The sequence below is a fragment of the Silurus aristotelis genome (assembly GCF_946808225.1).
Source record: "Silurus aristotelis genome assembly, chromosome: 25".
NCBI lineage: Eukaryota > Metazoa > Chordata > Actinopteri > Siluriformes > Siluridae > Silurus > Silurus aristotelis.
Genome location: NC_139598.1, coordinates 12,798,987 through 12,812,291, shown reverse-complemented (window position 1 = coordinate 12,812,291; position 13,305 = coordinate 12,798,987). Strand labels below are relative to the sequence as shown.

The window sequence follows — 13,305 nt, the reverse complement described above, 5'->3', positions numbered from 1 at the left end:
TGTCTATTGGATGTTTTTTTCTTTAAGACACCATTTTTTTAAATAAAAATAACACTGCTAGACTCAAAGTATTTAATTTTGCCTCTGCCTGCCCTTAAAACAAATACAAAATTGTAGACATTCCGATTTATTTCAAATTATTTAATAAACTATTGTATTAACCATTTAAGGACAGTATCAACACCTTATTTCATTACATGTTAGGGAGATAAAAGATCTGGGAACTCCCACTGTACAGGTGTTAACGATGGACTTCTTCACTTGCTGTTTTCCTTTAAAGAAAACAGACCCATCAGACAAGCTAAATGACATTAAGAGATCTGGAAGAAAACTGGATAAACCCCCATATAGAACATCAGCGGAGACGAAAACACTCTCGAGGAGGTATGCGTATCATGTCGAAGTCTATCAGGAGAGACCTCCATGAATAGATAAACTGTAAAGATACATACAGCTGAAAAGCTCAAGGACAGAAAGGTCAGGGTAGACTTTGTGGGGAAACACAAAAAAAAAAAAGCCTTTATTTCTGAAACCAGATCACGGACAGGAAAAGTAAAGGCTCGTTATCCGAATTGGAATTTATTGACTGGTGACTGCCAATTGATGCATAACAGCAGTTTGAATTCTGAAGTTCTCAGATTTTATCATTTCAATTCAGTATTGGAAGAATGCTGCAAAACTGACACAGTACACAAGAATGATGATCCAAATGACACAGTAAAAGCAACCCTAAAGCTTCAGGCAAAATAATGCTTTTCTGAAAATGAAACGAAACGCAAAAGGACCGACAAATAAGGTTCAAGTATCTGAAGGGCGGAGACTACATACGGTGAAGTCCATGAGTTGTAGATTTTAGGCAGTAAATGACTACAAATGATTTGCATTCAAGTTTTTTAATTATTTATTATTCTTATGTTAGCTTGTGCAATTGATTTTGATCCTATGACATTAAAGCTCACTTGATTGCTTCATCCATTTTGTTGGCATACAGAAACAAAAATACAAAAATTGGCACTGCCCAGATACTTATGGACTTGAATGTGCATTGGCATTTAGGATTGATGATTTTTTTTTTTTTTATCCCAATAATGTACAACTGATCTTGGATACAACTGAGTAATTAAAAATTTTGCTCAAGGATACAACAACTGCAGGCTGGTGGCTCCAGGATTTCAATTTACAACTATATCCGTTAACTGATCACTGCAGGATAAATATACCATCAACTACACAAAAAATTTTTTTTTTATTGTTTAGGGGTTTTTTCTCTTCCCAACTTTTTATTGAAATTAGTATACAAAACATGGAGACTTCTAAATGCACCAACAACAGGATGATCACTAAAAGTCAAAACAATCCTTATGTATTTTAAACATCCTGCAAGGAAAAAGTGATGTAGTCTTCAACTTCAAGGATTAAACAAAAAAGGGTCATACTAAGAGGTACATTAAAACAGTGAACGAAATGAACAAAATTACATGAGCTGCTCAGTTATAGAATCTTGAAGAGCCTGCAAGAAAGAAAGAAAGGAGAAAAAAAATTATATTGGACAAGATTTTGTTTACTTCTTGTGTAATTCTCAAATGTTCACAGATGCTAAGAATTCATATTGATGGAGCACCTGACATACTGTCGGAGAATCTGTTGGGGCTCAGTGGCATGAGGGAAGAATTCATACTGGGTCCCTGAAAAACATTTAAATGTACGTATTTACAGGATGGAGGAACAAATTTAGAGGGAACAATCGAACAAAAGATGTACCACAATGTAAGAATAGTAACTCAGAATTTTTCAACAAGGACAAAAATCTTTTGTATGGAACATTTGAGGGTCAATTACACAATAATCAAGGATTATGAAATGCATTTCCTCTAATCATAAGCTGTAAAAACTAAGTTGTGTCTGCATGTATATTGGGGAGCCTCTAAATATACATGAAATTCCACTCTGTCCAAAAGTTTGAGCTTTCTGAAAATTCAGATATGTAATTATTATATGACAGCTGTAAATTGCACAGAAGACGCTTATGACTGCACCATTGGTCTGCCTCCGTAAATGGACATCGTTCCTATTTCACTAACCACCGAGTCCCCAAGTCGAGTTGCTTACCGAAGAGATAGACCTGAGACGGTATTCCATCAAGACGTCTGTGAGCTTCTGTGTGATCTTCAGCACGATCTGAGCATCATCTTCACACTCGATGCGGAATGTGTCCTGAAATACGCAAGAACGAATAAACTCCATTGCCAAAGACTGTTTTTGACTAGATTTCAGTTTTTATATTTCTCCTGTAGATCATCATGCATGAACAGAATCAAAGCAGTGCCTAAAACACAACCCAGACGCTGCATCTGCAAAATGCAATGTAAAGTTTTTCGTAAGACAAATATATAGAACAGTACCAGACATCTGAGAAGCGTTGCGAGGGTGTTGTTGGATTCTTGGCTTTTAGATCTCATCAATCGATCGCTGCTGTTCATCAGCAGATCGTTGGAGTACGGTCTGCCCATGTCATCACTTCGTGAGCCCATTCCAAATCCGTCAGAGCCCATGTACACAGATCTGCTGTTGGATAAACACTGCATGCTCGCTGGATCTCCCATCATTCGATCTGGTCCTGGGGTGGAAATAAGTTCTGGTGTATAGATTTTTTTTAAATAGCAGTTTTTACAGATGTAACAGCACCAGAGTGCTCCTGTCATACTTGTTTTCTACGGCTTGTAGAGACTTGAAGCTGACGGAACATAGAACCTGTCGGCCGCGACAATAGCTGGATCTTCTGGTGCCAATAATGTCTCAAAAATAATTATTCTCAAAAAAGACGCCAAGAAACATAAAAAGCGTTTAAACACACAATAGAGTTTACTGGAGTGAAACCACAATCAACCTGAGAGCATACTCAGGACATGTCAGAGATCATCTGTTCTCCAGTGGCATAATCATCTTCATTTATACACAGTGTGTCCTTGTTACTATTACATTTGAAAACTCCCCAAACGAGGGCCCTCCCCAGTTACCATTATCTCAGAAACTTTTGTCGTTAGGCTTCAGCCAAACGCATCCCTGTACAGCGTAACCTGACACAAGACCCCATGTCCTCACTTAAAAGACGGCATCGCCAGTTTCTGCTAACGCAAGTGGCTGCTAAATATGCGCTGTTTCTCGATACTCTGCAGTCTTCTCCACCTGACCCAAGATTGATGTTTGGACACTTTTTCCAAAAGTATTGGGTCACCTGACCTTTCCTGGTATTTGTGGTTCTTTTCCAAACTGTTACCACAAAGCTGGAGGCGCTCAATCGATTTGGACCTCTTTAGATGTGCCATTATTACATTTTGCATTCACCTGAACTTGGAAACCCAAACCTGTTCCAGCATGGTGATGGCCCTGTGCACAAATTGAGCTCCTTGAAGACATGCTTTGGGAGAGGAAGATCTTGAGTGGCCTGCTATAGAGTTTTGATCTCATCCCTACTGAACATCTTTGGGATGAATTGGAATGCTGACTGCACCCCAGGTCTCCTCACCTACATCAGTACCTGCCTTTCCTAATACCATTGTGGCTGATGAACACAAATATATTCATAAGCTCACTCCAAAACATCTTCCCAGTAGAGTGAAGGGAATTATAAGAGCAAATTGGGACTATAATGTGGAGTGGAATGCAATGCTCAAAAAATCATATACCATACTTATGACCAGGTGACCCAAAACTTTTGAAAATATAAATGTACATCACAATATACCAACCCATTTCTGAAAATTGATAATGGCAGAGAACAATTCATTTTACTTTTACTATGACCTGCTCGAAATAAACTTCTAGAGCAACGTGTTCAACGAAGTGGCTCTTCAATTTAGAGTGCGCAGTATGTTTTAATTATATGAAATTTAAACATTAACTTAAAAAGGTTTATCCTACAAACCATAGCATGACAAGCATAAAAGATATATGGAAGAATAGAACCTTCACTTTAAGTAAGAATATATGATAAGTGTGTTCTTGTGGCATCTAGGGCACTGAATTATGCGAGCGTCACGCATTAAACCATGTATGAACAAAGTAAGTAAATCTTAAAAGGTAACACTTGCACATTGTCATCGAGAAAAACAGATGTTTTGACTAGGTGCAAAAGAAACAAGGTGTTTTTAAACTAGATGCGAGAAAAGGGGAACTGTTTTTCATAAAAAGAGCTTCTAAAAAATTAGCAGAACTGTAGATTAGGAAAAGAGAGAAGTAAGTGTGGCTTCCTATGAAGAAGAAATGGATATTGAATATGTAAACGAGGTAAACGTTACTTTAAATGCAGAAGAGGAGCCTCTGGGAATACGTACATAAAAGAAACTTTTTTTTTCTTTCCCAATAACCTGTAATTTAAAGCATATGTCTTTTAGTATGCAATTTATTTAGTCTGTATCTGGGTAGGTACAAACTTGTAAAAAAAAAAAAAAAAGTACAAATGTTTAAAAAAAAAAAAAAAAAGAAAAAAAAAAAAAAAAGAAGTCACCAACCAGAATTGCCATAGCGATCAGGGCTCCTCAGGTGCCCATCACTCGAGCCACCAAGAAAATCAGACATCATGCCACCACGAGGTGCGAAATCATCTGTAAAGGGTTGGTTCATAAAACCACCAAAAGATCCACCTGAGAAAATGTGACAGAATATAATAATGTCTTTTAATCTACTGAGACATCTAAAATAGGCCATAATTTTTATTTTTTTACTTTGCCCCCTTTATACATATATAGACAAAACTAACTCTGGTGAAAACCTCCAGAATTTGGTCCAAGCAGACTTGTAGGGCCAGGGCCAGCTGCGGCAGGAAAAGCAGATTCTGACACACACACACACACACAGTGAACACAGCTACTTTTACCATTACCATAATATATTTATATAGCATAAACCAAGAAAATTGTACACTTATTTTTAAATATTTAATGAAAGTACACAAAATTCTGCATTAAAAAGCTGCCAGCTGAAATCCACATCGGACTTTTGCGGAGCAATGTAGTACTTACTCATGTTCTGAAAGGCTGGCACATCAGCAGGTTCTCTAGTTATAACCTAAAGAGAAACAGGTTTGTGTGAATCACTGGGTCAAGCAGAAACTTGTATGATCTGTACGTTGGAGCTTTGCAAATATTCTCACATAACATTGACCTAGGAGAAAAAGCACTTTGTATACTTCATGGCACACTGAACTCATATGTATATAAGTACTAATGCAATGACCCATGTTTATAAAATTGTCCCAGATAATCGAGAAATATGAGACGAATGTAATAAGACATAAGAACGCCAGTGTGCTTCCTTTTTATTTACTATGCAGTTTAACTGCTGTCCAAATGAGCAATTTCAGCAGCAAAATATTAAACTTTGAGGCTCACAGATCCCTTCATCACTACAATCACTCAGAGTAATCCCCCGTTTATCGGTAATACAGTATTGTACTAACATTTTACTTCATTTTATAATTAATAATTATATTTTTATTAATAAATTTCATAATTTAAACATAAAACTTCATAAAAAACTATTCCCTAGATGTTTTTGGTGTATCGTGCTATCCCCTAGAGCCCGGGAAAATCAGCCAAACAAATTAGTAATGCGGCAAATGCAATTCCGTGATAATCCGGGGGCGCCAGATTCAAACCGCAGTAAAACGGGATTACTGTACAACTTTGAGAAATGCTTTCTCAAACACTGCTTTTATGCATGTAGTAGAGGACAAGATGTACTTGTACAGATGGTACTTGCATATTCTCACCTTGATTTGACCTCTGCCTTCTGCACTTTCCACCTCAGTGGCATTCACTCGCATTTCCTTTTTGAACACTGGGTTCCTTCCCACTTCCTCTTCTTCATAAGGCATTTTGTCTGGGTGAGCATGTTTCTGTTTATCGAGGATATATTTAAAAATAAATTTAAAAAGTCACAGACAAGTTTTGCAATTTGATCTAGTCAATAAATTGGGATGAAATAAAGAAATATATTTAAATTCAGAACTACAGGTATTACCAAGTATTGGAAACAATGCCTCCAGCCAGTAATATGAGCTGCCATCTCATTCTGCAGCCGCTGCACCTTACACAGTCGACACTGGTAATGGGGGGCTACTAACTTGCTTGGGCTGCGATACTCCCATACATACTGCAGGCCTGCACACAAACGCACACAAACACTTAGTACTCATACATTTCCACAATGTGCTTTATTACTTCACAAAAAACGTAGTACATACCGACAACTGGATCTGTGACGGTTTTCAGCCGTTTGGCGAGGGAGGGAACGGTCTGAATAATTCCATGCTTGGTGAACACTGAGGGGAATTGCAAAAGATTGACACGATTACACCCCATACAACAAAATGAGAGAAGACTGGGCGTTTTAATTATTCCTATGGTGCACAAATAAACAGAGCACATATTTACGCTGCTCTTCCCTCACGGGTATTAACGGAGTGGAAAAGGGTTGAGCAAAAGCAAGTGAGCCACATTTGAAAACTGACTCCTGGACAACATAACTCGGCCCTGATTGATTCCATCAAAGAAATCCATGTCAACAAGAAAAGTATGAATGCCCCAGTCAAATATGAAGCATCACTATGGGTGCAGTTATTTGGCTGATTCTGTACATTAGTAATAGATCAGGTTGAACATTTCCAGAAGTGATCTTTTTTTTTTGTTTTTACTTGAACACAGTTCAAAAATAGTCCTAAGCATCATGCCAGATCTTTTGCAGGACCTGGAAACAAAAACTTATGGAGGACTATTTTGTTAGTTATCATTTCTCCTTTAATTTATAACATTTTCTCTATGTGTAAAACATTTTAATGCCAGGGGATCTTTAGGCACAGACTGAGTCCACCAAAAGAAACTTCATTCAAAAATGGTCCAAATGGGTCAAAATGTCCACCCAGAAAGCACTGGGTTAAAGGGAATTAAGGTAGCTTGATAAGCAGCACTACAGCAAGTGCTTGTATTTTTTATTGTTCTTCATAAATTTATGGTGACCAAAACCAGAAAGGTTTGGTGAACTTTCCAGAGACTTCTAAATTACTTACAGATACACACCTAAACCCAGAGTCATATTCCAGGTGGTTACTATATTTAATCAGAAAGCCTGCCCATTCCAGCAAATAATAATAGTAATAATAATAATAATTTATTAGACATTCACCACCCTGAATGCTGGATAGCAGCTAAAATGTTTCCTGTCTGCATCTCGACAGGTTTCAATGGCTTTCTCCAACAGAATGTGCTCTTATGGCATATACAGTGCATCCGGAAAGATTTCCCAGAGCTTTACTTTTTCCACATTTTATGTTACAGCCTTATTCAGGTGCATCCTGTTTCCACTGATCATCCTTAAGATGTTTCTACAACTTGAATGGAGTCCACCTGTAGTGAATTCAGTTAATTGGACATGATTTGGAAAGACACCCATCTGTCTATATGAGGTCCCACAGTTAACAGTGCATGTCCGAGCACAAACCAAACCATGAAGTCCACAGAATTGTCTGTAGACCCCTGAGACAGGATTGTATAGAGGCACCGATCTAGGGAACGGTACAAAACATTTCTGCAGCATCGAAGGTCCCAATGAGCACAGTGGCCTCAATCATCCGTAAATGGAAAAAGTTTGGAGCCACCAGGACCCGCCCGGCCAAACTGAGCAATTGGGGGGAGAAGGGCCTTAATCAGGGAGGTGAACATGAACCTGATGGTCACTCTGAAATAGCTTCAGCATTTCTCTGTGGAGAAAGGAGAGCTTTTCAGAAGGACAACCATCTCTGCAACACTCCACCAACTAGGCCTGTATGATAGAGTGGCCTGATGGAAGCCACTCCTCAATAAAAGGCACATGGCAGCCAGCCTGGAGTTTACCAAAAGGACTCTCAGACCATTTGAAAAGAAATTCTTTTTGATAAAACAAAGATTGAACTCTTTGGCCAAGCGTCATGTTTGGAGAAACACAGGCACTGCTCATCACCTGGTCAATACCATCCCTACAGTGACCCATGGTGGTGGCAGAATCATGCTGTGGGGATATTTGTCAGTGGCACGAACTGGGACACTGGTCAGGATCGATGGAAAGATGAATGCAGCAATGTACAGAGACGTCCTTAATGAAAACCTGCTCCAGAGCGCTCTGGACTTCAGACTTGGGCGACGGTTCATCTTCCAACTGGACTACAACCCTAAGCACACTGAGTCTTTGAGTGGCCCAGCCAGAGCCTAGACTCGAACCCCGATTTAAGATCTCTGGAGAGATCTTAAAAGGGCTGTGCACCGACGCTCCCCATCGAACCTGATGGAGCTTGAGAGGTTCTGCGAAGAAGAATGGGAGAAGTTGCCCAGAAATAGGTGTGCCAAGCTTGTAGCATCAAACACAAAAAGACTTGAGGCTGTGATTGGTGCCAAAGATGCGTCAAAGTATTGAGCAAAGGCTGTGAATACTTATGTACATGGGATAATTAATTTATTTTCAAATAAACTTCTTATATGTCATTATGGGGTATTGTTTGTAGAATTCCAAGGAAAATAATGAATTTAATCCATTTTGGAATTAGGTTGTAAGATAAAATGTGGAAAAAATTAAGCGCTGTGAATACTTTCCAGATGCACTGTAAACCATGAAGAAGAGCCCACCTTTCCATCTAATAAAAGACCATTACACAACTGGCGATCAAATGTCAGGAATGTGTCCCCCAATGTGTCACCATTAAACACACTCCTGCGGTTAAAGTTCATTAACGCCCATAAAAGACAAACACCAGAAAACAGTCAATCGGTCAGTAACACAGGATGTTATGTTTCTAATGTTGCTCAGATTAAATTAAAAGGGGTGTCTGCAGGTATTATGTACAATTGCAGTTATTGTAAACTTAAATTTGCATTTGGAAAATCTACTATTTTTTTCTTCTAAACAACCAATATACATAGCTTCTCTTTTATACTCCGTGCTTCTCTTTAGCGTAAAAAAAAAAAAAAAAAAAACTGTTCAACTTCTTTGCAGCATCTTCATTGAATTTAAACGTTTGGGCACAAGCACACACTTGAGAGATTGGGTTGCTTTTCTTCAAGGATTGGCCTCCATCTTCCTTTCCCGCTTCCAAGTCACTCCCGATGAAAGCATCCCATGAAAATAGTGTTCTCAACTCAAATGTAGGACCTTGTTCCAAGTCCAAAAGGTTTTGTTCTGCTCAGACACAAGACTCTTTTTTCACATTTTGTCTGTTGCATGCCATTTGACAAACTCCAAACAGGATTTCGAATGGCTAAAATCTTCATGCCTTTCTTCTGAAATTTCCGAATTTGTGATGCATCCAGGCTGTTGCCCAGTGAACAGTTTCACACATCCAAGCTGTGAAACTCTCCGGCCCATTTACAGTTATCTTTGATGATTTCAATAATTGTTCAAAGGGATGTTCATGGTTTGGTAGGGTTTTTATTATAACCAAAACCTTGACTGATACACTCCCTGAACTTTATGCCTAACTTCCTTCAATAGCGTTTTGGTCTCCATGATGCTTAACGATGGCTGGAAACAGCTGAAGCAAAACGGAGGGATAAGGGGTTTAAAATATCAGGCATTTAAGAATCTTAAATCTAAGAATTTGTATTTAAGGACCTACGGACACCCTGCAATAATGTCAGAAAACTAAATGCAATGCAATCACACAGGACTAATCATTTGGTTCACATCAAAACTGGTTCTTGAAAGAGAGTTAAAGCTCATTACAGCCATATAAGGACTGCTTTTGTTTGTTACATTAAAGCTCTAGAGACCTCAGATGTGGCTCATGGCAATAAAATCACCAAGGCCAGAAAGTGCTGAAGGTCAAAATAAGAGAACTGGGCTTTGAGGGCAAGACTTACCTATATCTCCATTGAAGAGCTGATTCTTTTTCTGTCATAGATGACAAGTAAACCCATTAAAGAGAGAGAGAGAGAAAGAGATAAAGAGGAGTTAGTGAGACAGAACAGCATGCGAGGTTGGGAACAATGCCCCAACTCTCCTGTGGTCCATCCTCCTCTTCAGATCTCTCCATTAGCACAGGAGTCTGTTCTTGGGTGAGAAGGTCATAGAGCCACAATTGACTGTTCTGTCAGTCACAGACTTGTACTGCAAGAACAGCAATCTGTCTCTTCCCTCGACAGCATGGGGTTACTTTTAGAAAGACATGAAAAAACTCATGACTAAAATTTATGTTAAAAAAATTAGGCAGTAAGCTGCACTTATGCCTAATACTGCATATGCACCATTGCCCATGTGTCAGAAAATAAATATGGGGTTGTGACCCCTGAGAAGCATCTGTCCTTGATTCCTTCATGTGAGCATGCACAGAAGATCCTGGTAGTCATTCTGTTGATGAGAGTGTCATGTTATGCAATGTATACAGTCCTGATGTCAGGCTCCCACTAGCTCGAATCTTTAGTTACTTATTCTTATATATATATATATATATATATATATATATATATATATATATATATATATATATATATATATATATATATATATATATATATAAAAACAGATACTGAATAAGCAGCATAATAATGCTGCATGAATTTTTTTTTTAAATAAATACAAAATATTTGACAACACTGGGGACTCCCACTAGCTCAAAGGCTAGTCAGACATTTGCATTGTAAAGAATGAAGCTAAAAAACAACACTTCAATAAAGAATTGTTTTAAAAGTCACACTGCTTAGCATGTGCAAAACTGCAGAGAATGATGAATGCAGGACTTCTGCAGCCATCCTATCATGGTTATTATTGTTTTTTTTTTACATGCACCTCAATATAAGTGAAGGCCTTGAATTTACACAGCAATAACAAGATTCTTAAAAATAATCATTATAATTAAAACAATTACAGGTAACTGCTATCAAAACTTGCAACATTTCCCTAAAGGCATCCAAAGCATCAGTAATATGTCAAAAATCACTTTATGTTTACGCCTTTTTACTTGATTAGACAGCAAGGCAATAGGAAGCGAGTGCGTCTCAGTGTTTGCAGAGCTGAAGTGAGCTCTGGTGCCACAGCACCTCCATAACACTTGCTGCGTGCTTGTGAATACTATATAAATGACCATGCTGCTCATGGAAATGGCTCATGGGCACAGCTTGCTGGTGCTGGCATTTGAACCCGAGGCATTCGGATGAGAAATCCGACGTCGTACCCACGGAGAGAATAAAACGCTTATTACATTTTTTTTTTTATTTCCATTTTATCGACTTTTTACCACTTTGTTTCATTCTACATTAGTCAAGTTACATTTTAACTATATAAGTAATAATTAAATTATAATTCAATCATAGAATACGTACATGGAAAAGTAGCCCACCTCCAACACCAGTAACACGATTAAGGGCTACTTTTTTGGTGGCCCACCCTGTATAGCGGTATCATATAATATGCACGTTTAGTTGTGGGCGACACCCCCACAGGTATTATTATTATCTTTTCCCCCTGACGCAATCTGGGGTAATTAGATGTAGGATTTAAACATTTTTTGTAACAAACCATGACTGCTGTACTATTTGGTCAAAAGTATGTGAACAGCTGTGTACACTGGACTTTGGATCTGAAGTTCATGAGTTCAAATCCCAGCCAAAACAAGCGGGGGTCCCAAAACAAGGCACTTAACCCCATAGCTGCTCAGTTGTATGAGTAAGATAAGTGGAAGCTGCATATATGTAAACAAGGTCAGGGTCCCAGTAAATGATCGGAAGGTCAGGGGTTCAAGCCCTCTGCTCCAGGGGCAGGTATTGAGTCCGACCCCGGCTTCCCAACATCGCTGGGATATGCAAAGAAAGAATTTCACTCTGCTGTAATGTATATGTGACTAGTAACACACCCACCCTGTCTTTTTCTTTTGTTCGTCTTATTCCCTAACCAGGGAATTGCAGAGGATAGAAATCGGCCACTAGAGGGCGTCAGAGACATTTAATTGTGGTAGTGTTTTTCTCTAAAATATGCAGGCCTTGATGGATCGAGGCCATGATTTGTGTTATCACGAGTAAGCAGGTGGAAGATCAGCAGATCCCTCGGCCTTCTGTTTGACCAGGCTGCGTGTAAACACGATGCGCGTGCGTTCACTAGCAAAACCTGCAACCGTGTTCAAACACACGACACCCGCAAAAACACGCCCGATGAACCCTGGCGTTTATCCCACGTACCCTTCGTCACATTGTAGTCCAATTATTATTATTATAATTGTTGTTCACTCACCTTCTTCTTTTTCTGCTGAGAGGGCTGCACTCGCCCCAGGCCGTCCATACTGTGGATAAATACACAAAGTCTCAGTATGACCTCTCTTTATCTCCGTCACACAGAAACACCGCTACCGAATAATTATATGTAAGAAAAGGGGGAAAAAATCCCTGACAGAAAATTGTACAAAAACTGTAACTATAAATGCGTAATAATAAACCGCCTCAGAGATTCGCCTCTGATTAAACCGCAGCAGCTAGCATAACATTAGCCGCGACAGTATTAGCCAGTGACATTTGCAACAAAATGCAGCGTTTTACTAACTAATTGTTAAGCTCGGTATAAATTTAAAGTAATAATACTTAGATTAACTATTATTAATAATGTGTAACAATTACTTTCGTTTCGTCTTCAACTGACAAAATGAAAACCTTTACAGATTCTTCTGTCCTTTTCGTCTTGCGCATGCGCTTTAACAAAAAAACAGAAGGGCTGGAGGATCGGACCGGCGCGCGCCAGTTCTTCTTTTTCCTCTATTGTTTATTTGTTGGCAAACCAGCTTTATGGTGCATTACCGCCACCAAGTGGATTGGATTATAGAGTGGAAGCAATACAAAGAGATTTTTTAAAATCTAAAACTCTGTAAATCAACCGCGATCATCTTTAATAACTTTTTACTGCTGAATGTACTCTTTCTTGTCCTGAACCATTATTTAAGACGCTTTGCATTGTGCAGTTGTTCTTTAGGTTTATATCTTTCAGTTTTGCAGGGACAGGGAATGATTTTCACACATAGGCCTTCAGTGGTGTCGAACGTGAATCGATCGATGTTATAATACCATTATTATAATTATGCATCGCAGACAGGTATCTCATGCAGTGAGAATGAATGGCATTACTAAAGCAAGAAAACCAATGAACACAATTCAGCAAGTCTCCTTTCACTTTAGCCACAGCTGCACCTCCCACATACATTATCTGTACCACAAGCATAAATTTTAACCTCATTAAACAACCCCAGGTTTTCTGGGTAACAGTATGGCTAACTATGATATCCCTAAGCACATGCACCTTAGA

General features: G+C 38.8%; 1 protein-coding gene across 2 annotated transcripts; it reads right to left on the bottom strand.

Moving 5' to 3' along the window:
• LOC310719848 (uncharacterized protein) lies at positions 1-12,776 on the bottom strand. Of its 2 annotated transcripts, XM_083530016.1 has the most exons (13): positions 12,627-12,776; positions 12,247-12,295; positions 9,885-9,915; positions 6,245-6,322; positions 6,022-6,161; positions 5,771-5,896; positions 5,022-5,067; positions 4,760-4,834; positions 4,512-4,643; positions 2,403-2,617; positions 2,110-2,214; positions 1,622-1,685; positions 1-1,510 (listed from the first exon to the last, which is right to left on the bottom strand). In XM_083530016.1, exons 2-13 carry the CDS (start codon positions 12,292-12,294, stop codon positions 1,488-1,490), a joined length of 1,083 nt encoding a protein of 360 aa, XP_083386142.1. In that variant the 5' UTR covers position 12,295; positions 12,627-12,776; the 3' UTR covers positions 1-1,487. The 2 variants fall into 2 exon arrangements, with proteins under 2 accessions (XP_083386142.1, XP_083386141.1); XM_083530015.1 differs by lacking the exon at positions 9,885-9,915.
• Positions 12,777-13,305: the final 529 nt, after the last annotated feature.

Bases quoted from the DNA above. Each gene is read 5' to 3' on its own strand.
- LOC310719848 (XM_083530015.1), bottom strand. From the start codon at position 12,695: ATGCGCAAGACGAAAAGGACAGAAGAATCTGTAAAGGTTTTCATTTTG. The intron at 12,296-12,626 runs GTAATTGTTACA...ATTTATCCACAG, and splicing joins CAGTTGAAGACGAAACGAAA to TATGGACGGCCTGGGGCGAG. The intron at 1,686-2,109 runs GTAAGCAACTCG...AATGTTTTTCAG, and splicing joins GTCTCAGGTCTATCTCTTCG to GGACCCAGTATGAATTCTTC.